At 44.6% G+C, this 27,991-nt stretch overlaps 1 protein-coding gene and 1 non-coding gene across 2 annotated transcripts; both read right to left on the bottom strand.

Annotated features, from left to right (window-relative positions):
* Positions 1-36: 36 nt before the first annotated feature.
* sycp1 (synaptonemal complex protein 1) lies at positions 37-27,837 on the bottom strand. The gene is made up of 34 exons (XM_071395992.1): positions 27,703-27,837; positions 27,520-27,604; positions 27,219-27,262; positions 16,220-16,384; positions 16,027-16,094; positions 15,865-15,938; positions 15,694-15,752; positions 15,476-15,542; positions 15,277-15,350; positions 15,012-15,120; positions 13,426-13,520; positions 13,045-13,229; positions 12,879-12,946; positions 6,116-6,177; positions 5,882-5,998; positions 5,658-5,762; positions 5,383-5,486; positions 5,166-5,283; positions 4,982-5,052; positions 4,790-4,871; positions 4,153-4,215; positions 4,011-4,073; positions 3,845-3,907; positions 3,640-3,756; positions 3,451-3,561; positions 3,242-3,334; positions 3,059-3,133; positions 2,894-2,971; positions 2,624-2,797; positions 2,417-2,491; positions 2,203-2,271; positions 1,951-2,058; positions 1,660-1,749; positions 37-1,459 (listed from the first exon to the last, which is right to left on the bottom strand). The coding sequence occupies exons 1-34, from the start codon at positions 27,835-27,837 to the stop codon at positions 1,319-1,321; spliced, it is 3,207 nt and encodes a 1,068-aa protein (XP_071252093.1). The 3' UTR covers positions 37-1,318.
* Positions 16,584-16,660, bottom strand: trnaa-ugc (transfer RNA alanine (anticodon UGC)). Its single transcript has one exon. It is a non-coding gene; the product is annotated as a tRNA-Ala (tRNA).
* Positions 27,838-27,991: the final 154 nt, after the last annotated feature.

Raw genomic sequence — 27,991 nt, forward strand, 5'->3', positions numbered from 1 at the left:
CATCTGAGTAAATACAAATAAATGACTAACAAATTGAAGCATCATTTTATTTGGTAGTAATATAAATAACAATACGTCATACAACGTTGCTATACGCAATATACACTAAAAGTATGTGGACACCTGCTCCTGCAACATCTTATTATAAAATCATGGACATTAATATGGATTTGGTCCCCCTTTTGCTGCTATATCAGCCTTTACTCTTCTGGGAAGTCTTTCCACTAGATGTTGGAACATTGCTGCAGGGACTTACTTCCATTCAGCCACAAGAGCATTAGTGAGGTCAGACACTGATGTTGGGCGATTAGGCCTGGCTCACAGTCAGCATTCCAATTTATCCCAAAGGTGTTCAATGGGGTTGAGGTCAGGGCTCTGTGCAGGCCAGTCATGTTCTTCCACACCGATCTTGACAAAGAATTTCTGCATGGACCTCGCTTTGTGCACAGGGGCATTGTCCTGCTGAAACTGGAAAGGGCCTTCCCCAAACTATTGCCACAAAGTTGGAAGCACAGAATCGTCTAGAATGTCATTGTATGCTGTAGCGTTAAGATTTCCCTTCATTGGAACTAAGGGGCCTAGCCCGAACCATGAAAAACAGTCCCAGACCATTATTCCTCCTCCACCAAACTTTAGTCGGTACTATGCATTCAGGCAGGTAGCATTCTCCTGGCATCCACCAAACCCAGATTTGTCCATCGGACTGCATTGCGTTTGGTGATCTTAGGCTTGTGTGAGGCTGCTCGGCAATGGAAACCCATTTCATGAAGCTCCCGATGAAAAGTTATTGTGCTGAAGTTGCTTCCAGAGGCAGTTTGAAACTCGGTAGTGAGTGTTGCAAATGAGGACAGGCAATTTTTACACACTTCAGCACTCGGCAGTAGCCAAATCCACTAATTTGAAGGGGTGTCCACATACATTTGTATATATAGTGTATAGGTTCATAAAAACCGCACAAGCAAAAACAATGTTACAAACAAATAAAATCAATTTCATGAAAACATTAACTTATTCATGTTGAATAGAGTCAAAGGAGGCAAGTTTGCTCAAAACAACAAACATTTGACATATTTTGCCATGAATAATGTGAGTAAAGTTGCTAAACAGTAACAACAAAACAATATAACATACTTGGTTCATTTCAAATGTGTTTGACTTGCATTTGAAATTCCTATTTCGGTCAACAGCTTTCCCAGCATCAGACAACTATAGACATGAATGAACTTAAGAGCAGTGGTGTAATGAAAATAGCATAGACCGTTTTCAGATGTCAGACACACAGAAAACAGTCTATCTTGAAAAGCACAGCACTTGCTTCTTATGCAAAGATCTTTTCAACTGTTTTTTTCTTCTTCTTTTCAGCACCAGTGACAGATGTCCAACCAGCATCCCGCATCCTTTTCATTGCAGCGAGCTTTAAAGTACTCCCAGGTGATTTCTGAATGGCAGGGCTCTGGATCTGAAACATTACAGACTAATACTGACCTGGACATTACAGCATTAACTACTTTTAAGTTACAGACTATATTTTAGAAGTTGCAGAGTATAGACTATACCATACAATGCAATATGGTATTTCACAACTTATTTCATAATACAGAGGGTGTACTGCCAAGTAAGTCAAGTATTTGGTGTTAACGTAAGGCTGGCTCATTCTACCTTCCTGAATATGTCCACTTTTTGATTCTGTGCTGCTGGGACACTTGGCTGCAGGCGGCTCTTGAATGGATCAGTTGCAACTGCAATGCTCTGCCATTATACGAACCAGAAAGACCCAAGTTAGAAGATGTGATATGTAAAGCAAAATTATTCCCACAATTAAATGTGCATGTGCACACCATACAGCTTGCATATAAAGTTATGATAATAAATCCTGAGTTTGAACAAATCCAATGTTTTAAGTCTACCCAAGTTCAAGCAGTGTTCATTAGATCTTGAAGCATTATTTACCAATAAATCATTATGTTCCGAGCTGTCGGACTTGGGGTCAAGCTCCAAGGTGCTCTTCCCCCAGGGCACAGATTTCCCAGTGGACGGAGGAGTTCTGATTCTGTAAGACTATGGAGAAAATCACTCAATCACTCACAAACAAATAGGATGGAGAGAATCCTCTGGGGGAATGGCTCACATATCACAGTCAATAAATGAAAACACAGTTAATGAATACTAAACATAAAAAAATCTATCAACATACTCCAATACCTTAATCCGTGGTGTTGCACTAACTATATTGGTGGAGCTCCAAGATGGAGTTCTGAGAGCTTCGGTTTCCTTTGACGCATGAAACATACAGTACCACGTCAGTTCATCTAATCAATTCTATGGTGATCATTCAACATACAGATAATTTATTATTGAATAGCCTAAGTTATGCATTATGAATACAGCACACAAAATAATCAACCAATTCCAATACCTTCATTCGTGGTGTTGCTGCAACTCTAGTCATGAGGCTCCAAGATGGAGTTTTTGGGGCTTCGTTTTCCATTTCCTTTGACACATCAACAATATCAGTTCATCTAAGGTATTATACAGTGATGATGCACATGGATGTAGTGGAGAAACATTTCAGAAAATGTTTGACCTGAACACAAGCATTTTTAAGAAGTTCATGATCACTTACATTAATGTTTGGAGTCACAACAACTATTTTCTCTGAGGTTTGGGATGGGGTTACAGAGGCTTTTTTTGTCTTTCTCTGACTGTCCTTTGCCAAACGGAACATAGGCATCTTGGCGGAGGAGTATACTTTGGGGATTTCAGAACACTTAACTTCTTTGGACTTTGGCTCAGGCAGCTAATATGTAAATATAAAAAAATTAAAATAACAATTTTTGTCAGACACTTTTAAACAACACAAACTGTTGTCATGCTCTGATATCTGAATATCTACCTGTTCATCCTGTGTCTTCAGTTGCCTGCTCATTTTCTTTTCTTTTTTCAGGTCTGTAATCTCTTGTAGTAAGCTTTCCTACAACCCAACATGACATCATGACTGAGTAAATAGACAACATTTGTCACCTGACAGCTTTGTCAGCATGGGACATGACACACTTACCCTCTCGTTCATTTCTTTCTTTAGTTGTTCCTTCAAACGGTCATTCTCAATGTTCTGCTGTGACAGCGCCAATTCCTGAGAAAAAATCAGAAAAATATCCAAGAAGCAGAGGTATAACACTCTACTGAAATGTTCCCAGTTAATCCAATCTCATGTGTATTTCTCTACTATATTGTAGCATACCAGTGATGTTCTATTAGCAGTTGCCTCCATGTCTTTCCTCTTCTTCTCATCAAGCTCTGCATCTTTCTCGTCAACCATTTTGTCATACTGGTTCTGATACCAACAGAGAACTAAATGTTAACAAACACACATGGATAACATTTCATACAACATGCAAGATGGCACGGTGTTGGTGTAATCTGTGGATATTGCCCTAAAGATAACTTTACCTTGTGCTTTTCCATCAAGGCAACCATGTCTGCTATCTTGTTCTGACATTTGATTTCAGTATCTTCCTTACTCTTGACGGCATCTGTTGCTGTAAGATGTAGCTTTTGCACCTGCAGGGATCAACATGTGCAGCAAGTATGTTGCCACATCTACCAGAATGTACCATATTATTAACTTCCAATAAGCACCTTTTTCTGAAGCTCTGTCTCAGATGTTGATTTGGTTTCAAGGTCATCAAGCAAATTTTTACATTCCTCTTCATTTGATCGTTGAACATTTTCTGACTCCTCTTTCAATTTGTTTATCTGTAATGGATGAAAAACCAAGTTGCATCACAACTGAATTACAATGTTGCACTTGTCTTGTAAATTACCATTTAAAGCCACGTGGTACCTCATTTTCAAGTTCACTGGATTTTGCTGTCTCAACTGCAATTTGTTTCTTCAACGTTTTGTTCTGAGAACAAGTGAATGAAAAACAGGTTATAGAAAGCTGAACAGTTTATATTATTGTATAATTCATTTGTCATTTTATAATTGATTTTTTTGTCAACACAAACCTCTTTTTGGTATTCGTCCTGGACTTTAGTTTTACTCTCTAATTTTATCTTCAGGTTGGACAGCTAGAGAGAAAAAGCAAAGTGTTTGATAAAATAATAAAAGACAAAATAATCCAAGTGTAGACATGACTTTGATAATCACCTTTGACTCCACTGCTTTCATTTGTTTATCTTTCTTTGAGAGCTCAGCCTGCAGATCTCCATACTATAGAAATGAAGTCAAACAGAAAATAGTGAACTTTATTTACTATCACTCATCAGTGTGAATATAGAATAAAACAGATGTGCATTTAGATTTGAATATTTACAGTACTTGGCCATATATTTTTTTTGTTGAAAAACAGTGTTAAACTGACATCATGTTGAAAGTTCCAATACAGACATTTTATCTCAATATCAAATATTTTCTGGGTAACAATTAAGTACCTTACTGTGATTGTTTTAAAATAAAATGGTAAAAAAATAAACAAAAATAACTTCTTAGCAAAGAGCAATTTCTCAAGCAATAATTCTGCTAGGACTATCTGGGAGTGGTTTGAGTAGGGAGGGGGAAACTGAAAAGTAGCTGTTATTGGCAGAGGTTGGAACACTTTTTCTTATTGGTCTATTAACTAATTTACCACATGGTGATGACATCAGGCAGGCCAAAACTCCATTCCACCAAAACATGCAGAAATTTCAGGCGGTCTTTTCAAACTGCTTTTACACTAAAAGGGCATTATCATAATTTTAACAATTTCACAATATTATTCCAACCTCATAGACAGTGATTTGCTTACACTTTCTTCAAGTTTCTTCTGCAGATTCTCAGTGTCTTGGCCTTGCTCTTCAACTTTGGCATTTAAGGATTTCAATTCCTCTCTACAGGAAAAAGGTGAATGATTTTGAAAAAACAAATAAATGTTGCTGCATGCAGCATTGTATAATGACTATCATTACTAAAGATTTATAAACAATTAACTCTAACTGACCGTAATTGGTGGTTTTCTTCTTGGAGTCTTTCAATTTCCTTCTTCATCTTCATCTCTTTTGCCTCGCTCTCCTGAATGACAAGAATATTCCCATTACAACACAATACCATGAATTATCAGCAAACTGCTCAATTATTCTGTATTATTCTATACAGACAGCATCACATGTTCAATTCATACAGACCTTAAGTTGTGCTACCAGAATGTTTGCCTCTGAGGATTCGTTCTGAATCTGCTCCAGAATAGTCTTCTTCTCAAGCTGCAGCTGATTGAAACTTGCTAATAGCTCCTTATACTTCACCCTGGAGAATAATTCACATTCAGTATTATTTACAGAGACATGGACGAAAACTATCCGTCAGGTTATTGAATACTTTATACTTGAACATCCAAGGACTCACTCATGCTGTACAATGTCTGTCTTTAGATTCTCTTTCTCCTTGATGGATTTTTCATCTCTTCTCATTGCAGCAGATAACTGCCCCTCAATCTCTTTTATTTTCCTCTGTGGGATACAACATATTAACAATTTCTTTCCTGGACTCATGTATGTACACGTTTCAAACAAAACATTTAAACACAAATATCCATTATGTACACGTTTCAAACAAAACATTTAAACACAAATATCCATTGCCAATATTGTGCAAGGAAAATACAATTAATAGAATGAAACCTCAGTCATATTGGCTTTTTCTTTCAAGTCGTTTTGCATCGTTTCAGCATTTCCAAGAGCCTTTTCCAGTAAAATGTTTTCAACAGAAATGGTTTCCACTTTATTCTAGAAGGGTACAACATATTCCAATATTAAAAGGTAATAAGATTCATGCAAACAATATCCTTATGAATAAATAGCGCTATAAATGTATCTACACAACAATCATCTGAACATCATCTTACCTTAACTTGGTGAATTTCAGCATGTTTCCCCTCAAGCTCTGTGGTGAGTTCTGATGTTCTGGTCTCCACAACTTTAATGGTTTCCTCTAGTGACTGTATGGATTTATTTTTGACATCCTAAAGGCAAGAGTAAAATAATTGCTCTTTCATTAACCTCACCATGGACTAGGCATGACAGTTATGAGGGAAGTGCCAATTTGAGTTCACAAAACATAGGGGACATATAATCTTTACCAATTCATCTTCAAGGATTTGTAACTGGCTGTCTTTCTTTTCTTTCTGTTCTTTGATCTCTCCTAGAAAACAAAACGTATACAGTGGGGAGAACAAGTATTTGATACACTGCCGATTTTGCAGGTTTTCCTACTTACAAAGCATGTAGAGGTCTGTCATTTCTATCATAGGTACACTTCAACTGTGAGAGACGGAATCTAAAACAAAAATCCAGAAAATCACATTGTATGATTTTTAAGTAATTAATTTGCATTTTATTGCATGACATAAGTATTTGATACATCAGAAAAGCAGAACATAATATTTGGTACAGAACCCTTTGTTTGCAATTACAGAGATCATACGTTTCCTGTAGTTCTTGACCAGGTTTGCACACACTGCAGCAGGGATTTTGGTCCACTCCTCCATACAGACCTTCTCCGGATGCTTCAGGTTTCGGGGCTGTCGCTGGGCAATACGGACTTTCAGCTCCCTCCAAAGATTTTCTATTGGGTTCAGGTCTGGAGACTGGCTAGGCCACTCCAGGACCTTGAGATGCTTCTTACGGAGCCACTCCTTAGTTGCCCTGGCTGTGTGTTTCGGGTCGTTGTCATGCTGGAAGACCCAGCCACGACCCATCTTCAATGCTCTTACTGAGGGAAGGAGGTTGTTGGCCAAGATCTCGCGATACATGGCCCCATCCATCCTCCCCTCAATACGGTGCAGTCGTCCTGTCCCCTTTGCAGAAAAGCATCCCCAAAGAATGATGTTTCCACATCCATGCTTCACGGTTGGGATGGTGTTCTTGGGGTTGTACTCATCCTTCTTCTTCCTCCAAACACGGCGAGTGGAGTTTAGACCAAAAAGCTCTATTTCTGTCTCATCAGACCACATGACCTTCTCCCATTCCTCCTCTGGATCATCCAGATGGTCATTGGCAAACTTCAGACGGGCCTGGACATGCGCTGGCTTGAGCAGGGGGACCTTGCGTGCACTGCAGGATTTTAATCCATGACTGCGTAGTGTGTTACTAATGGTTTTCTTTGAGACTGTGGTCCCAGCTCTCTTCAGGTCATTGACCAGGTCCTGCCGTGTATTTCTGGGCTGATCCCTCACCTTCCTCATGATCATTGATGCCCCACGAGGTGAGATCTTGCATGGAGCCCCAGACCGAGGGGGATTGACCGTCATCTTGAACTTCCATTTTCTAATAATTGCGCCAACAGTTGTTGCCTTCTCACCAAGCTGCTTGCCTATTGTCCTGTAGCCCATCCCAGCCTTGTGCAGGTCTACAATTTTATCCCTGATGTCCTTACACAGCTCTCTGGTCTTGACCATTGTGGAGAGGTTGGAGTCTGTTTGATTGAGTGTGTGGACAGGTGTCTTTTATACAGGTAACGAGTTCAAACAGGTGCAGTTAATACAGGTAATGAGTGGAGAACAGGAGGGCTTCTTAAAGAAAAACTAACAGGTCTGTGAGAGCCAGAATTCTTACTGGTTGGTAGGTGATCAAATTTTTATTATTTTTTTTTATTTCACCTTTATTTAACCAGGTAGGCTAGTTGAGAACAAGTTCTCATTTGCAACTGCGACCTGGCCAAGATAAAGCATAGCAGTGTGAACAGACAACACAGAGTTACACATGGAGTAAACAATAAACAAGTCAATAACATGGTAGAAAAAAAAGAGAATCTATATACAATGTGTGCAAAAGGCATGAGGTAGGCAATAAATCGAATAATTACAATTTAGCAGATTAACACTGGAGTGATAAATCATCAGATGATCATGTGCAAGAAGAGATACTGGTGTGCAAAAGAGCAGAAAAGTAAATAAATAAAAGCAGTATGGGGGGTGAGGTAGGTAAATTGGGTGGGTAGTTTACAGATGGACTATGTACAGCTGCAGCGATCGGTTAGCTGCTCGGATAGCAGATTTTTAAAGTTGTTGAGGGAGATAAAAGTCTCCAACTTCAGAGATTTTTGCAATTCGTTCCAGTCGCAGGCAGCAGAGAACTGGAAGGAAAGGCGTCCAAATGAGGTTTTGGCTTTAGGGATGATCAGTGAGATACACCTGCTGGAGCGCGTGTTGCGGGTGGGTGTAGCCATCGTGACCAGTGAACTGAGATAAGGCGGCACTTTACCTAGCATAGCCTTGTAGATGACCTGGAGCCAGTGGGTCTGACGACGAACATGTAGCGAGGGCCAGCCGACTAGGGCATACAGGTCGCAGTGGTGGGTCGTATAAGGTGCTTTAGTAACAAAACGAATGGCACTGTGATAAACTGCATCCAGTTTGCTGAGTAGAGTATTGGAAGCTATTTTGTAGATGACATCGCCGAAGTCGAGGATCGGTAGGATAGTCAGTTTTACTAGGGTAAGTTTGGCGGCGTGAGTGAAGGAGGCTTTGTTGCGGAATAGAAAGCCGATTCTTGATTTGATTTTGGATTGGAGATGTTTGATATGAGTCTGGAAGGAGTTTGCAGTCTAGCCAGACACCTAGGTACTTATAGATGTCCACATATTCTAGGTCGGGTGCAGGCAGCGAACGGTTGAAAAGCATGCATTTGGTTTTACTAGCGTTTAAGAGCAGTTGGAGGCCACGGAAGGAGTGTTGTATGGCATTGAAGCTCGTTTGGAGGTTAGATAGCACAGTGTCCAAGGGCCGGAAGTATATAGAATGGTGTCGTCTGCGTAGAGGTGGATCAGGGAATCGCCCGCAGCAAGAGCAACATCATTGATGTATACAGAGAAAAGAGTCGGCCCGAGAATTGAACCCTGTGGTACCCCCATAGAGACTGCCAGAGGACCGGACAACATGCCCTCCGATTTGACACACTGAACTCTGTCTGCAAAGTAGTTGGTGAACCAGGCAAGGCAGTCATTAGAAAAACCGAGGCTACTGAGTCTGCCGATAAGAATATGGTGATTGACAGAGTCGAAAGCCTTGGCCAGGTCGATGAAGACGGCTGCACAGTAATGTCTTTTATCGATGGCGGTTATGATATCGTTTAGTACCTTGAGCGTGGCTGAGGTGCACCCATGACCGGCTCGGAAACCGGATTGCACAGCGGAGAAGGTACGGTGGGATTCGAGATGGTCAGTGATCTGTTTGTTGACTTGGCTTTCGAAGACCTTAGATAGGCAGGGCAGGATGGATATAGGTCTGTAACAGTTTGGGTCCAGGGTGTCTCCCCCTTTGAAGAGGGGGATGACCGCGGCAGCTTTCCAATCATTGGGGATCTCAGATGATACGAAGGAGAGGTTGAACAGGCTGGTGATAGGGAGTGCGACAATGGCGGCGGACAGTTTCAGAAATAGGGGGTCCAGATTGTCAAGCCCAGCTGATTTGTATGGGTCCAGGTTTTCCAGCTCTTTCAGAACATCTGCTATCTGGATTTGGGTAAAGGAGAAGCTGGGGAGGCTTGGGCGAGTAGCAGCGGGGGGGGCGGGGCTGTTGGCCAAGGTTGGAGTCGCCAGGAGGAAGGCATGGCCAGCCATTGAGAAATGCTTGTTGAAGTCTTCGATTATCACGGATTTATCGGTGGTGACCGTGTTACCTAGCCTCAGTGCAGTGGGCAGCTGGGAGGAGGTGCTCTTGTTCTCCATGGACTTTACAGTATCCCAGAACTTTTTGGAGTTAGAGCTACAGGATGCAAATTTCTGCTTGAAAAAGCTGGCCTTTGCTTTCCTGACTGACTGCGTGTATTGGTTCCTGACTTCCCTGAACAGTTGCATATCGCGGGGGCTCTTCGATGCTATTGCAGTTCGCCACAGGATGTTTTTGTGCTGGTCGAGGGCAGTCAGGTCTGGAGTGAACCAAGGGCTATATCTGTTCTTGGTTCTGCATTTTTTGAACGGAGCATGCTTGTCTAATATGGTGAGGAAGTAACATTTAAAGAATGACCAGGCATCCTCAACTGACGGGATGAGGTCAATATCCTTCCAGGGTACCCGGGCCAGGTCGATTAGAAAGGCCTGCTCGCAGAAGTGTTTTAGGGAGCGTTTGACAGTGATGAGGGGTGGTCGTTTGACCGCGGACCCGTGGCGGATACAGGCAATGAGGCAGTGATCGCTGAGATCTTGATTGAAGACAGCAGAGGTGTATTTGGAGGGCAGGTTGGTCAGGATAATGTCTATTAGGGTGCCCATGTTTACGGATTTAGGGTTGTACCTGGTGGGTTCCTTGATGATTTGTGTGAGATTGAGGGCATCAAGCTTGGATTGTAGGACTGCCGGGGTGTTAAGCATATCCCAGTTTAGGTCACCTAACAGAACAAACTCTGAAGCTAGATGGGGAGCGATCAATTCACAGATGGTGTCCAGGGCACAGCTGGGAGCTGAGGGGGGTCGGTAGCAGGCGGCAACAGTGAGAGACTTATTTCTGGAGAGATTAATTTTTAAAATTAGAAGTTCGAACTGTTTGGGCATAGACCTGGAAAGTATGACAGAACTTTGCAGGCTATCTCTGCAGTAGATTGCAACTCCTCCCCCTTTGGCAGTTCTATCTTGACGGAAAGTGTTATAGTTGGGTATGGAAATCTCAGAATTTTTGGTGGCCTTCCTAAGCCAGGATTCGGACACGGCAAGGACATCAGGGTTGGCAGAGTGTGCTAAAGCGGTGAGTAAGGCAAACTTAGGGAGGAGGCTTCTGATGTTGACATGCATGAGGCCAAGGCTTTTTCGATCACAGAAGTCAACAAATGAGGGTGACTGGGGACATGCAGGGCCTGGGTTTACCTCCACATCACCCGAGGAACAGAGGAGTAGTAGGATGAGGGTGCGGCTAAAGGCTATCAAAACTGGTCGCCTAGAGCGTTGGGGACAAAGAATAAAAGGAGCAGATTTATGGGCGTGGTAGAATAGATTCTGGGCATAATGTGCAGACAGGGGTATGGTGGGGCGCGGGTATAGCGGAGGCAAGCCCAGGCACTGGGTGATGATAAGAGAGGTTGTATCTCTGGACATGCTGGTCTCAATGGGTGAGGTCACCGCATGTGTGGGGGGTGGGACAAAGGAGGTATCAGAGGTACGGAGAGTGGAACTACAGGGTCCATTGGAACCAAAACAATGATAATGATAACTAGCCTGAACAACAGTATGCAAGGCATATTGATATTTGAGAGAGACATACAATAAGGCATAAAGTGATTGCAGGTCTTGATTGGGAGAGCTAGCTAAAACAACAGGTAAGATAACAGCAGCAATAACAGGGTGCTAGTCTAACACAGCAACAACAGGTAAAAATGGCGACGACTAGGCAGAGAGGGTCGGATTAACTACACACAGATCCTGAGTTAAAGCACAGAGCCGACAGATAAAACACAAATAAACAGAATGGAGTACCGTGAATTAATGGACAGTCAAGCATGCATCAGCTATGTAGCCAAGTGATCATAGTGTCCAGGGGGCAGCCGTAGATGGAGCAGGGAGGCCTCCACTAAGCTAGCACGCGGCGTTTAAAGTTAGTAGCCCGGGGGGTGGTCTGCTCAGACGGAGGGGGTCTGCTCAGACGTGGTCGTGTCGACAGAGAATCCAAGCCGGATGGCGAAAGAGAGGTTGTGAATTGTAGAATTGTGTTTGCTAACTGGTGCTAGCTTCGTGGCAGTGGCGCTAGCTGCAAGCTAGCTGTGAGGATCAGAAGTAGTGGCTCAGGGATTACGGCAGGAATCCGGCGTTGTTGTCGAGAGACAGTCCGATGCTGGTAAATTGGTGAGTAATATCCAGGCTAATAACAGGGCTGGTGTCTGTGCAGAAGGTAAAAGCTACTAGCAGCGGCAAAGAAATGGCTAAATTAGCTTGTAGCTGATTTAGACCAGATGTGATGGATTGGCAGGGCTCTGTGTCGGCAAAAAAAGGTCCAGTCCAATTGGCAAAAGAGGTATTGTAGCCCAAGAATTCGCTGGTAGACCTCTTCGGCTAGCCGGCAGATGGGCCTAGCTCGAGGCTAGCTCAAGGCTAACTGGTGCTTGCTTCGGGACAGAGGTGTTAGCCAGTAGTAGCCACTCGGTTGCAGCTAGCTAGCTGTGATGATACGGTGTAATTGTCCAGAGCTTGCGTCAGGAATCCGGTGAAGTGGTAGAGAAAAAGCAGTCCTATATGCTCTGGGTTGATATCGCGCTTGCAGACTGGCAGGTATTGGCCCGGTATTGAAGCTGGCTGTGTCCGAGTTGAGGGTGAAGACCGCAGCAGTGGCTAACTGACTACTAGCTAGTAGCTAGTTATCTGGCTAGCTTCTGATTGGGGTTACGGTTCTAAAGTATAAAAAAATAGCAGGTCCGTACCACATTGGGTGAGGCGGAATGTAGGAATGTATATTCAGTTCCTAGATGGAAAGTGAAATTAAAATATATACGAAATGTATACGAAAAATACGAAGACTATTTACACGGGACAAGACAAGACAAAGACACGTCCGACTGCTACGCCATCTTGGATTCAGACTGACAAATACTTATGTCATGCAATAAAATGCAAATTAATTACTTAAAAATCATACAATGTGATTTTCTGGATTTTTGTTTTAGATTCCGTCTCTCACAGTTGAAGTGTACTTATGATAAAAATTACAGACCTCTACATGCTTTGTAAGTAGGAAAACCTGCAAAATCGGCAGTGTATCAAATACTTGTTCTCCCCACTGTATTTAATCGCTGGTTGCATACAAGCTAAAAATAAATGTCAATGTTCGAAAAATAAAGCAATTGTAACACGAAAGGGTGTGTGATACACTTTGTTTTTTTAGCACAGTCGCAAGTACGAGGCAAAGCCGAGCAATACTTTACCTAATTCAAGGTTTTTCCTGTCAAGTTCCTCTGTGACTGCCGTAAGCTTCAGTTCAAGTTCTTTTGCCCTGAGAAACAAGTTAACATTCAAAGTAATATAAGAATCTTGATTAACATTTTGGGGTTCACCAAACGGGACAAAATAGTAACTTTATTCATTTCCCACCTCTGTATCTCAACTGTTAATGATGTCTGAAATTCCTGGGCTGTGGCCTGAATCTGTACAAGCTTGTCTGCTTGTTGATCTTTTATTTTGTTGAGCTCTTCCAAGCTTGAGTCTTTCTTGGCAATGACCTTTGCATTCTCCTCTTTGTTGCTCTTTAATGCTGTAGCAATAGCTTTTCTACTTTCCTATAGAGATTTAAAGTAACAATGCACGTTTTCCATTGTCTCATTATGTACTGTCCACAGCCACATAAAGATAAATAACAACTTAGAATGTAAAATGATCAACATATGCCTCCTTGGAATATACATGATGAACTGCATAACTTGCGTTTAAATATACTTTTTATTAGCATATTGGAGTACAAAACAACATACTAACCTCACATTCTTCATTGAGCTGTTCTGCACTTTGCAGACTTTCTAACAGAGATTGTTGTTCTTGTTTGGAACGTTGAAGGGCTTCCTGGTGTTGTTCTGTCAAAGGAAATAAGATGTTAATGTTCTTGTCGTAAAATATGATATTATACAGGAGTAAGGAAGTTTCACTTCCAGTAAAATGCATGAAATGGATTTAAAAGTTCACCAAGACCTATTCGGATGGAATTCATTTGACTGAGTGTAATGTAATTGTGCACAAGAACAAAATACCACATCTGTAATTTTTGTCCTGAATCTGCCATGGCAGGAGAGTAACAATTCCAGCCAGAATAACCAATGTCCTCCGATATTACTACTCTCGTTCTTATCGACATCACTGTGTTTTCCGTGACATTAGAGTTTGACAAGTATTGCTTGCAGTTTGAGCAAGAAAACATAGAACTGATTTGATCAATTGAAGCTTAAAACAAAGTGCTGCATATACACTACATTACCAAAAGTATGTGGACACCTGCACGTCAAACATCAAATTCCAAAATCATGGGCATTAATATGTAGTTGGTCCCACCCTTTGCTGCTATAAAAGCCTCCACTTTTCTGGGAAGGCTTTCTACTAGTGGTTGGAACATTGCTGCGGGGACTTGCTTCCATTCAGCCACAAGAGTAAGTGAGGTTGGGCACTGATGTTGGGCGATTAGGCCTGGCTCGCAGTCGGCGTTCCAATGCATCCCAAAGTTGCTCGATGGGGTTGAAGTCAAGGCTCTGTGCAGGCCAGTCAAGTTCTTCCACACCGATCTCGACAAACCATTTCTGTATGGACCTCGCTTTGTGCACGGGTGGGGGGTAAAGGTGACCATACATACACATACTTTTGTATACAGTGTATATTTCATATAACTGGCCTGCCTTTATCAACTTTCAAAGTGAATACTTTTGTTTATACCTTTTGTGCCAGTTAACTGAAATTGAACATTGCCAAATGATTCAGTTTAATTAAGCCTAAATACGCAATAAAAAAGTATTGCGGTTATAGGCTTATTACTATATGCATTTTGAGATTTGTGAATTATTGATATGTAGCCATTGATTCTTGAAGAATATAACTTATAAATGCCTCATGAGCTTAGTTCAACTGTCGTACCCCATCAGATCCAAAAATATAAGCTTGTTTTACTCTGTTTGTAAACAATGTAAATGTAAACAAACACTATATAGCCTAAAAACATGATTACAACTATAATGTTGATATCATGGATGCGAGAGTGGTTACACTTCTTTAACCCCATCCCTAAGTTTTTTTTACCAAAACAGGGGCGGGAGAAGGCATTGTTAGTGTTTCAACTGCTGATTGTCTCTTTAAAGAAACCCTGGCTGTTGATGTAGTAGGCAGTAGATCAATAGAACACAAAGCATCCCCGATCCACTGAGGTTAACTTTGTTGGACATGGCAAGTTCACTTTCTCATCCATAAACGCATCTCAAGTGCAAATAGGTAATTACATAACCAACGTCTCTAGTAATACTAGTCCCGTCCAAATAGGGCTTAAGACCTAGGCCTAATCAATGAACAAAATGTGCCCATCTTACGTGCTGCCTGTTGTAACCGTTTGCAACTCTCTAGGGTTTCATGGAGGTTGAGCAGGATTGCCTGAAGTTCTTTTTCTTTGTCCTTCATTTTCATCTGAAGTATCACAACCTGTAAGAGACATTTTCAGTTTCCATAGTCTACATACACAACGCCAAATACTGTTCATATTGTTTGTGACAATAGGTTACCGAAAATGTGTGTTTTAGGAACCACTCAGAGAGGGTGTCCATTACTCTACTCATGTTCAGTCAGTTATAGACCAACCTCTTCTTCTTTCATACTGAATTCTTTCTCAAACTTCTCCTTTAAAACGGCAAATTCTTCCAAATCCTCTTTGACTGTAAAATATTCACATCATTGGAGTTATTGTTCTCTTTTTATATACTGTGTAAAGTGCCTAGTGTTATGTTCACAACAACACAATACAAGTGCATTGATGATGATATATTTCAAGTATACATACCTTTCAGCATTTCATGGCGGTCAGTTTCTGCTTGAATACGTAGGCTTTCAAAGGCAGCATTCATCCTCTATAACAATTAATAAAAATGTTTTTACAAATATTCTTCTTCACTAGCATCATATAACTGACGCCATACATGCTGTATTAATGAAGATAACAAATCAATTATATCAATTATATTATTTTTTATCAAAAGAACAGAAAATTATAATATTCACCTGAATAGTTTCACTGTTTTCCATGAACAAGTGATGGGTTTCCTCTCTTTCAGATTCAACTAAGAGAACATAGGTTGGTTTGAGGACAACGTAGACCACAAAATGTCATCATTTCACATTCAGGCAACTAGCATGTACACTTAGGCTGAGTAGTCGGCATGTTTTACTCACATAGATGGATTTTCTCAGCTGATCTTTCAAACGTATCCTTTAGTATATTACATAGGTTCCGTGTTGCATTGTTTCTGTTGGAAAAATAAACATTACAGAAAAAAGCAGAATGATGATGATACAATCTATAGTGACAGTATCATGTTATAATCAAATACATACTTGTTCTGCAGATCATCATTCTCACTGATCTGATCCTCTAGTTTTATGCTGAGGCTTTCATTTCCAAACTAAAACATAAAGGAAAGGAAAAATAGGATATATAATAATAATAATACTTTTTTTTTAAGGACTTTAGCATTTTTACTCTGTCTTTTCAATATAGGCCTATACCTGTACATTTACTGGTACATACCTGCAATTCTTGAATGGCTTTACGTTGGGTTTCAATTGTTCTTTTGTTTTCTTGCAGCTTCCTGTCTTTTTGCACAGCTTCTGAGTCCACTTTGACTTTCCAATATTTTACTTTCTGAACTTCTTCAAACAGTTTTGAATACAGCTGACCGGGTTTGCAATTGGTCTAAGAAGATTTAGAAAACCCATGTCAGAACTCTACAGCACAATCTATGCATAATCACATCAGCGGAGGCTGGTGGGATGAGCTATAGGAGGATAGGCTCATTGTAATGGCTGGAACGGAATCAATGGAACGGAGTCAAACGTGGTTTGGCTCTTATCCAGAGCGACTTACAAATTGGAAAGTTCATACATATTCATCCTGGTCCCCCCGTGGGAATTGAACCCACAACCCTGGCGTTGCAAGCGCCATGCTCTACCAACTGAGCCACACGGGACCTATGTTTGATACGTTCCATTTATTCCATTCCAGTCTTTACAATGAGCCTGTCCTCCTATAGTTATTTATTCCAGTCTCCTCTGAATCACAGCCTATTATGTAAAACTAATGCTCCTGAGAATTGAGATAAAGGCTAAATTGAGATAAAGGCTAATTTGCTCACATGCGACTAATCTCGGTTAACCCAGAACTAAAGTCTTGCATAATTGATCAGATGCTCGATTAAGTTCTGGTTAAAGAAGTGTTAAGAGAAGAGATAGAACGAGGAGCTCTACCCTCTCTCTTTGCAAGTTACGAGCAAGTCTATGGGCCAAATGTCCCCTCCCCTTCCGAAATTCGACACACACCAAATCTTGATTTTTCCAAATAACCGGTGACAAAAAAACCCAAGGACCGGAACTAATGCTGCTCGGTATCTCCCACATCCCGTTGTATCATGACAGACCTACGGTACGGTACCATTTATGTTTCCGTAGTCTGTCCACCAGAGATTAACACTCAACTAATATTGGCTTGCTGGTGAGTTGTAGAATGTGTTATCTATCTAGGCCAGTGGTATTCAAACTCTTTCAGAAGGGACCCCATTTCTTTAGCCAGAATTTCTGGTGACCCCACCCCTCCCCAAATCTGATGACACAACATTAAAATCAGTCTATTTCAATGTTTACATCAACAAATAACCTTAAATTCATTAAATGTGTCATGTTTTGTCTTTGATCATGTCTTGTCCCTGTGCTTCCCTCTGCTGGTCTTATTAGGTTCTTTCTCTTTCTCTCTCTCTATCGTTCCGTTCATGCTCCCAGCTGTTTCTCATTCTCCCTACGACCTCATTTACTCTTTCACACCTGTCCCCTATTTTGCCCTCTGATTAGAGTCCCTATTTCTCCCTCTGTTTTCCGCTCCTGTCCTTGTCGGATTCTTGTTTGATGTTTGCAGTTCCTGTGTCTTGTTCCGCCCTGTCGTGTTCTTTTGCCTTCTTCAGATGCTGCGTGTGAGCAGGTGTCTATGTCAGCTACGGCCTGTGCCTTCCTGAAGCGACCTGCAGTCTGTGGTCGCGTCTCCAGTCGTTCCTCTCTATTGACGAGAGGATTTCAGTTTCCTGTTTTGGATTTCCATTGATTTATATCCAGGAGTATCATTATTTGTTTTATACTGGAATAAAGACTCTGTTACTATTACGTCGCTTTTGGGTCCTCATTCATCTGCATAACAGAAGAATCCGACCACAAGAATGGACCCAGCGACTACGGATTCTCTCAACACTGCCGTCGAGTTCCAGGGAGCTATGCTCGGCAGACACGAGCAGGAATTGTTTGCTGCTCGTCATGCCGTTGAGACCCTGGCCGCTCAGGTCTCCGATCTCTCTGGACAGTTTCAGAGTCTTCGTCTCGTGCCACCAGCGACTTCCTGGTCTTCCGAGTCTCCGGAACCTAGGGTTAATAACCCACCATGTTACTCTGGGCAGCCCACTGAGTGTCGCTCCTTTCTCACCCAGTGTGATATTGTGTTCTCTCTCCAGCCCAACACGTACTCAAGAGAGAGAGCTCGGATCGCTTACGTCATATCACTCCTTACTGGTCGGGCTCGGGAGTGGGGCACAGCTATCTGGGAGGCAAGGGCTGAGTGTTCTAACGATTATCAGAACTTTAAAGAGGAGATGATACGGGTTTTTGATCGTTCAGTTTTTGGGAAGGAGGCTTCCAGGGCCCTGGCTTCCCTATGTCAAGGTGATCGATCCATAACGGATTACTCTATAGAGTTTCGCACTCTTGCTGCCTCCAGTGACTGGAACGAGCCGGCGTTGCTCGCTCGTTTTCTGGAGGGACTTCACGCTGAGGTTAAGGATGAGATTCTCTCCCGGGAGGTTCCTTCCAGCGTGGACTCTTTGATTGCACTCGCCATCCGCATAGAACGACGGATAGATCTTCGTCATCGAGCTCGTGGAAGAGAGCTCGCGTTAACGGTGCTTCCCCTCTCCGCATCTCAACCATCTCCTCCCACCGGCTCAGAGACTGAGCCCATGCAGCTGGGAGGTATTCGCATCTCGACTAAGGAGAGGGAACGGAGAATCACCAACCGCCTTTGCCTCTATTGCGGTTCTGCTGGACATTTTGTCATGTCATGTCCAGTAAAAGCCAGAGCTCATCAGTAAGCGGAGGGCTACTGGTGAGCGCTACTACTCAGGTCTCTCCATCAAGATCCTGTACTACCTTGTCGGTCCATCTACGCTGGACCGGTTCGGCTGCTTCCTGCAGTGCCTTGATAGACTCAGGGGCTGAGGGTTGTTTTATGGACGAAGCATGGGCTCGGAAACATGACATTCCTCTCAGACAGTTAGGGAAGCCCACGCCCATGTTCGCCTTAGATGGTAGTCTTCTCCCCAGTATCAGATGTGAGACACTACCTTTAACCCTCACAGTATCTGGTAACCACAGTGAGACCATTTCCTTTTTGATTTTTCGTTCACCTTTTACACCTGTTGTTTTGGGTCATCCCTGGCTAGTATGTCATAATCCTTCTATTAATTGGTCTAGTAATTCTATTCTATCCTGGAACGTTTCTTGTCATGTGAAGTGTTTAATGTCTGCTATCCCTCCTGTGTCTTCTGTCCCCTCTACTCAGGAGGAACCTGGTGATTTGACAGGAGTGCCGGAGGAATATCATGATCTGCGCACGGTCTTCAGTCGGTCCAGAGCCAGCTCCCTTCCTCCTCACCGGTCGTATGATTGTTGTATTGATCTCCTTCCGGGGACCACTCCCCCTCGGGGTAGACTATACTCTCTGTCGGCTCCCGAACGTAAGGCTCTCGAGGATTATCTGTCTGTTTCTCTCGACGCCGGTACCGTGGTGCCTTCTTCCTCTCCCGCCGGAGCGGGATTTTTCTTTGTTAAGAAGAAGGACGGTACTCTGCGCCCCTGCGTGGATTATCGAGGGCTGAATGACATAACGGTTAAGAATCGTTATCCGCTTCCCCTTATGTCGTCAGCCTTCGAGATTTTGCAGGGAGCCAGGTGCTTTACTAAGTTGGACCTTCGTAACGCTTACCATCTCGTACGCATCAGAGAGGGGGACGAGTGGAAAACGGCGTTTAACACTCCGTTAGGGCATTTTGAATACCGGGTTCTGCCGTTCGGTCTCGCTAATGCTCCAGCTGTCTTTCAGGCATTAGTTAATGATGTACTGAGAGACATGCTGAACATTTTTGTTTTCGTTTACCTTGACGATATCCTGATTTTTTCACCGTCACTCGAGATTCATGTTCAGCACGTTCGACGTGTACTCCAGCGCCTTTTAGAGAATTGTCTCTACGTGAAGGCTGAGAAGTGCGCCTTTCATGTCTCCTCTGTCACTTTTCTCGGTTCTGTTATTTCCGCTGAAGGCATTCAGATGGATCCCGCTAAGGTCCAGGCTGTCAGCGATTGGCCCGTCCCTAAGTCACGTGTCGAGTTGCAGCGTTTTCTCGGTTTCGCTAATTTCTATCGGCGTTTCATTCGTAATTTCGGTCAAGTGGCTGCCCCTCTCACCGCTCTGACTTCTGTCAAGACTTGCTTTAAGTGGTCCGGTTCCGCCCAGGGAGCTTTTGATCTCCTCAAGAAGCGTTTTACATCCGCTCCTATCCTTGTTACTCCTGACGTCACTAAACAATTCATTGTCGAGGTTGACGCTTCAGAGGTGGGCGTGGGAGCCATTCTGTCTCAGCGCTTCCAGTCTGACGATAAGGTCCATCCTTGCGCTTACTTTTCTCATCGCCTGTCGCCATCGGAACGCAACTATGATGTGGGTAACCGCGAACTGCTCGCCATCCGCTTAGCCATAGGCGAATGGCGACAGTGGTTGGAGGGGGCGACCGTCCCTTTTGTCGTTTGGACTGACCATAAGAACCTTGAGTACATCCGTTCGGCCAAACGACTTAATGCACGTCAAGCTCGTTGGGCGTTGTTTTTCGCTCGTTTCGAGTTCGTGATTTCCTATCGTCCGGGAAATAAGAACACCAAGCCTGATGCCTTATCCCGTCTTTTTAGTTCTTCTGTGGCTTCTACCGACCCCGAGGGGATTCTCCCTGAAGGGCGTGTTGTCGGGTTGACTGTCTGGGGAATTGAGAGACAGGTAAAGCAAGCACTCACTCACACTGCGTCGCCGCGCGCTTGTCCTAGTAACCTTCTGTTCGTTCCTGTCTCTACTCGTCTGGCTGTTCTTCAGTGGGCTCACTCTGCCAAGTTAGCTGGCCACCCCGGCGTTCGGGGTACGCTTGCTTCTATTCGCCAGCGGTTTTGGTGGCCTACTCAGGAGCGGGACACGCGTCGTTTCGTGGCTGCTTGTTCGGACTGCGCGCAGACTAAGTCAGGTAACTCTCCTCCTGCCGGTCGTCTCAGACCGCTTCCCATTCCTTCTCGACCATGGTCTCACATCGCCTTAGACTTTATTACCGGTCTGCCTTCGTCTGCGGGGAAGACTGTGATTCTTACGGTTATCGATAGGTTCTCTAAGGCGGCACATTTCATTCCCCTCGCTAAGCTTCCTTCCGCTAAGGAGACGGCACAAATCATCATTGAGAATGTGTTCAGAATTCATGGCCTCCCGTTAGACGCCGTTTCAGACAGAGGTCCGCAATTCACGTCACAGTTTTGGAGGGAGTTCTGTCGTTTGATTGGTGCTTCCGTCAGTCTCTCTTCCGGGTTTCATCCCCAGTCTAACGGTCAAGCAGAAAGGGCCAATCAGTCGATTGGTCGCATTTTACGCAGCCTTTCGTTTCGAAACCCTGCGTCTTGGGCAGAACAGCTCCCCTGGGCTGAGTACGCTCACAACTCGCTTCCTTCGTCTGCTACCGGGCTGTCCCCGTTTCAGAGTAGTCTTGGCTACCAGCCTCCTCTGTTTTCGTCCCAGCTCGCCGAGTCCAGCGTTCCCTCCGCTCAGGCTTTTGTCCAACGTTGTGAGCGCACCTGGAGGAGGGTCAGGTCTGCACTTTGCCGTTACAGGGCGCAGACTGTGAGAGCCGCCAATAAGCGTAGGATTAAGAGTCCTAGGTATTGTCGCGGTCAGAGAGTGTGGCTTTCCACTCGTAACCTTCCCCTTACGACAGCTTCTCGCAAGTTGACTCCGCGGTTCATTGGTCCGTTCCGTGTCTCTCAGGTCGTCAATCCTGTCGCTGTGCGACTGCTTCTTCCGCAACATCTTCGTCGCGTCCACCCTGTCTTCCATGTCTCCTGTGTCAAGCCTTTTCTTCGCGCCCCCGTTCGTCTTCCCTCCCCCCCCCCGTCCTTGTCGAGGGCGCTCCTATTTACAAGGTACGGAAGATCATGGACATGCGTTCTCGGGGACGTGGTCACCAGTACTTAGTGGATTGGGAGGGTTACGGTCCTGAGGAGAGGAGTTGGGTTCCATCTCGGGACGTGCTGGACCGTTCGTTGATCGATGATTTCCTTCGTTGCCGCCAGGGTTCCTCCTCGAGTGCGCCAGGAGGCGCTCGGTGAGTGGGGGGGTACTGTCATGTTTTGTCTTTGATCATGTCTTGTCCCTGTGCTTCCCTCTGCTGGTCTTATTAGGTTCTTTCTCTTTCTCTCTCTCTATCGTTCCGTTCATGCTCCCAGCTGTTTCTCATTCTCCCTACGACCTCATTTACTCTTTCACACCTGTCCCCTATTTTGCCCTCTGATTAGAGTCCCTATTTCTCCCTCTGTTTTCCGCTCCTGTCCTTGTCGGATTCTTGTTTGATGTTTGCAGTTCCTGTGTCTTGTTCCGCCCTGTCGTGTTCTTTTGCCTTCTTCAGATGCTGCGTGTGAGCAGGTGTCTATGTCAGCTACGGCCTGTGCCTTCCTGAAGCGACCTGCAGTCTGTGGTCGCGTCTCCAGTCGTTCCTCTCTATTGACGAGAGGATTTCAGTTTCCTGTTTTGGATTTCCATTGATTTATATCCAGGAGTATCATTATTTGTTTTATACTGGAATAAAGACTCTGTTACTATTACGTCGCTTTTGGGTCCTCATTCATCTGCATAACAAAATGTTCATATTTCTTATCAATGTATCTTTCCCAAAAATGTTTGTATGTTGTCCCATACAATAATTTGTACTCTTCATTTTTTGTTCCTCCCCAAATTATTATTATTATTTTAATTGGGGGAACCCTACTCCAATTCCCCCACGACCCTGACTTCGAATACCTCTGATCTAGGCTTCCAGTGCATTCAGAAAGTATTCAGACCCCATGGCTTTTTCCACATTTTGTTACGTTATAGCCTTATTCTATAATTTATTTTTATTTCCTCATCTATCTACACACGATACCCCATAATGACAAAATAAAACAGGTTTGTAGAAATGTTTGCAAATGTATATATATATTTTTTTTTACATAAGTATTCAGACCCTTTGTTGAAGCCTCTTTGGCAACGATTACTGTTTAGAGTCATCGTAAGGTATGACTCTACAAGCTTGGCACACCTGTATTCGGGGACTTTCTCCCATTCTTCTCTGCAGATAATCTCAAGATCGGTCAGGTTGGATGAGGAGTGTTGCTGCACAGCTATTTTCAGGTCTCTCCAGAAATGTTTGAATGGGTTCAAGTCCGCGCTCTGGCTGGGCCACTCAAGGACATTCAGAGACTTGTCCCAAAGCCACTCCTGAGTTGTCTTGGCCGTGTGTTTAGGGTCATTGTCCTGTTGGAAGGTGAACCTTCGCCCCAGTCTGAGGTCCTGAGCGCTCTGGAGCAGGTTTTCATCATGGATCTCTCTGTACATTGCTCCGTTCATCTTTCCCTTGATCCTGACTAGTCTCCCAGTCCCTGCCCCTAAAAAACATCCCCACAGCATGATGCTGCCACCACCATGTTTCATCGTAGGGATGGTGCCAGGTTCCCTCCAGACGTGACGCTTGGCTTTCAGGCCAAAGAGTTCAATCTTGGCTTCATCAGACCAGATAATCTTGTTTCTCAAGGTCTGAAAGTTCTTCAGGCGCCTTTTGGAAAACTCCAAGTGGGCTGTCATGTGCCTTTTACTGAGGAGTGGCTTCCGTCTGGCCACTCTACCATAAAGGCCTGATCGGTGGAGTGCTGCAGAGATGGTTGTCCTTCTGGAAGGTTCTCCTATAGACACAGAGGAACTCTAGAGCTCTGTCAGAGTGACCATCGGGTTCTTGGTCACCTCCCTGACCAAGGCCCTTCTCCCCCGATTGCTCAGTTTGGTCGGGCGCCCAGCTCTGGGAAGAGTCTTGGTTGTTCCAAACTTCTTCCATTTAAGAATGATGGAGGCCACTGTGTTCTTGGGGACATTCAATGCTGCAGAAATGTTTTGGTCCCTTCCCCAGATCTGTGCCTCGACAAAATCCTGTCTCGGAGCTCTATGGATAATTCCTTTGACCTCATGGTTTGGTTTTTGTTCTGACATGCACTGTCAACTGTGGGACCTTATATAGACAGGTGTGTGCCTTTCCAAATCATGTCCAATCAATTGAATTTACCACATGTGGAGTCCAATCAAGTTGAAGAAACATCTCAAGGATGATCAATGGAAACAGGATGCACCTGATCTCAATTTTGAGTCTCATAGCAAAGGGTCTGAATACTTATGTAAATAAGGTATTTAAGTTTTTAATTCTTAATAAATTTGCAAAAAAATCTAAAAACCTGTTTTGGCTTTGTCATTATTGTAACGTCTGGAGAGTGATGGGTGTGGAGTCAGACGCAGAGAGCAGAAGGTTGACGGGAAAAACGCTTTAATGTCCTTTCGTAAAGTAACCAGTTACAAACATGGGTGAAGCCCAAAACACAGGCGCAACAAACCCAAAACCATAGTTATCAAAAACCCGGACAGCGAAAACCCAAAAGAACACAAACACCACATACATCAAATAACAACAAATGTGAAAAACCGAAACAGTTCTGTCTGGTGCAGACGCACGAAGACTGAAGACAACCACCCACCAAAACCCCAACACAAAACAGGATACCTAAATATGGTTCCCAATCAGAGACAACACAAAACACCTGCCTCTGATTGAGAACCATATCAGGCCAAACAGAAATAGGAAAACATAGAAATACAAACATAGACTGCCCACCCCAACTCACGCCCTGACCATACTAAATAAAGACAAAACAAAGGAAATAAAGGTCAGAACGTGACAGTACCCCCCCCCCCCTCAAGGTGCGAACTCCGGCCGCAAAACCTGAACCTATAGGGGAGGGTCTGGGTGGGCATCTGTCCGCGGTGGCGGCGCTGGACGTGGACCCAACTCCACCATTGTCTTTGTCCGCTTTCTTAGCGTCCTTTGAGCGGCGACCCTCGCCGCCGACCTTGGCCTGGGAACCCTAATAAAGGGCCCCACTGGACTGAGGAGCGCCTCTGGACTGAGGGGCGCCTCTGGACTGAGGAAACTCCTCCGGACTGAGGGGCAGCTCCGGACTGAGGGGCAGCTCATGACTGAGAGGTAGCTCATGACTGAGAGGTAGCTCATGACTGAGAGGTAGCTCATGACTGAGGGGTAGCTCATGACTGAGGGGTAGCTCAAGACTGAGGACAGCTCATGACTGAAGGGCAGCTCATGACTGAAGGGCAGCTCATGACTGAAGGGCGGCTCTGGCAGCTCCTGACTGGCGGGCGGCTCTGGCAGCTCCTGACTGGCGGGCGGCTCTGGCGGCTCCTGACTGGCGGGCGGCTCTGGCGGCTCCTGACTGACGGACGGCTCTAGCGGCTCCTGACTGACGGGCGGCTCTAGCGGCTCAGGACAGACGGACGGCTCTAGCGGCTCAGGACAGACGGGCAGCTCAGACGGCGCTGGGCGGACGGGCAGCTCAGACGGCGCTGGGCAGATGGGCAGCTCAGACGGCGCTGGGCAGACAGGCAGCTCAGGCGGCGCTGGACAGACGGAAGACTCTGGCCTGCTGAGGCGCACAGTAGGCCTGGTGCGTGGTGCCGGAACTGGTGGTACCGGGCTGGGAACACGCACCACTGGGCGAGTGCGTGGAGCAGGAACAGGGCGTACAGGGCTCTGGAGACGCACAGGAGGCTTAGTGCGTGGTGCCGGAACTGGTGGTACCGGGCTGGGGACACGCACCTCTGGGCGAGTGCGGGGAGCAGGAACAGGGCATACTGGGCTCTGGAGACGCACAGGAAGCCTGGTGCGTGGTGTTGGCACTGGTGGTACTGGGCTGGTGCGAGGAGGTGGCACCGGATAGACCGGACCGTGAAGGCGCACTGGAGCTCTTGAGCACCGAGCCTGCCCAACCTTACCTGGTTGAATACTCCCCGTAGCCCGGCCAGTGCGGCGTGGTGGAATAGCCCGCACTGGGCTGAGCTGGCGAACCGGGGACACCATGCGTAAGGCTCGATGCCCACTCTAGCCCGGCCGATACGAGGAGCTGGAATGTACCGCACCGGGCTAAGCACGCGTACTGGGGACACCGTGCGCTCCACCGCATAACACGTTGCCTGACCAGTACGACGCCCTCTCTCTCCACGGTAAGCACGGGGGGTTGGCGCAGGTCTCCTACCTGGACTCGCCACACGCCCCCCCCCCCCCTCCCAAGACATTTTTGTGGCTGCCTCTCTGGCTTCCAGCCGCGCTTCCGTGCTGCCTCCTCATACCACTGCCTCACGGCTTTAGCTGCCTCCAGCTCTTCACGAGGGCGGCGATATTCTCCAGCTTGAACCCAGGGTCCCTTACCGTCCAGAATTTCCTCCCATGTCCAGGAGTCCTGTGTACTTTGCCGCTGCTGCTGCTGTCCTTTACCACGCTGCTTGGTCCGGTTTTGGTGGGTGGTTCTGTAACGGCTTTCGTCTTCCTCCTCGTCTGAGGAGGAGAAGTTAGAAGGATCGGAGGACCAATGTGCAGCGTGGTAATTGTTCATCCTTGTTTAATAAAAGTGAACACTCAAAATACAAAAAACAACAAATGTGAAAAACCGAAACAGTTCTGTCTGGTGCAGACACACGAAGACTGAAGACAACCACCCACCAAAACCCCAACACAAAACAGGCTACCTAAATATGGTTCCCAATCAGAGACAACACAAAACACCTGCCTCTGATTGAGAACCATATCAGGCCAAACACAGAAATAGGAAAACATAGAAATACAAACATAGACTGCCCACCCCAACTCACGCCCTGACCATACTAAATAAAGACAAAACAAAGGAAATAAAGGTCAGAACGTGACAATTATGTGGTATTGTGTGGAGATTGATGAGGAAAAAGTTATTTAATACATTTTAGAAAAGGCTGTAACGTAACAAAATGTGGAAAAAGGGAAGGGGTCTGAATACTTTCAGAATGCACTGTATATTGTGGCGTGCTAAAGTTGACGTGACCATTGCGGCTTTTCAGAAATAAATGTTTGGAACATCCCAAGTGGTTTTCTAAAGACCCACTCTTGTTGATACTCATTGGTGTAATATAAACAGGTGAACATATAGGGAAACTTCAGGAATCAAGGGGCTTGGCAAAGCAAACATCCCCCTCTGCTCTCTATAGAAGTTTTATTCCCCCACGTCCCACCAGCTCCAAGTCACATCACATACTGTTATGTTTTTATCTGTGTTCACACCAAACTAAGTTTACTTACTTCTTCATTTTCCATTGGTGGCACAACTTTCATCTTGAATACATCTTTTGAGGGGAGAGAAAATCTATGAGAAAATAATTCTAACTCGAGATGCATGAGCAACTCATGATTTAGAATATATGTTTTGCACAAAACTGTAGGGACCGGTTTAGCCTATCCCTATTTCCTTAACTAAAAAGCACCTTCAATGGAGTATCTGGGTTTGACAAACCAGCCCTAAATGTTTTAAAAAAAGTGAGATTTCTGAAATTAAAGTTCCATATGAATTTTTACAAGTATAATGCATATGGTAATAAAATACCTGATCTGGTGGGTTTTGTTGGCACAACCGTATTCATAGAGGGAAAAGGCATGTTTGACTCTTTGTCCAAACATTTATTATAACCCTAAGAAATGAAGTAGCACATCAGTGTAAAGTCATTCATATTGACAAAATACCAAACAATTGTATTTCAAACAAAACAAAAAGCTAAGGTAACGTTACCTGCTGCAAAGTTTGCATGAAACATCCCCCATCCTCCACTATTTCCTGTGGTTTGACGGTAGAAACCTGTCCTGGGATTGGGTTGACTCTAGGAGGCACCAACAGCTTGAAGTTGAATCCTCTCTCTCTCTCCATCCTGAAAACGAAATGGTAACGTTAATGTTTGCTTGCTATAGTAGCTAATTGACAACAACACGCTATTGCCATTTAGTAAAGTAGCAAGCAAGGGCCTTTGGCAATTTTTTCTTCATAAAACCTTAGTTAGCAAACTGAAATGTCGTCAAAACAG

This window comes from Salvelinus alpinus, chromosome 4, assembly GCF_045679555.1.
Source record: "Salvelinus alpinus chromosome 4, SLU_Salpinus.1, whole genome shotgun sequence".
Lineage (NCBI taxonomy): Eukaryota > Metazoa > Chordata > Actinopteri > Salmoniformes > Salmonidae > Salvelinus > Salvelinus alpinus.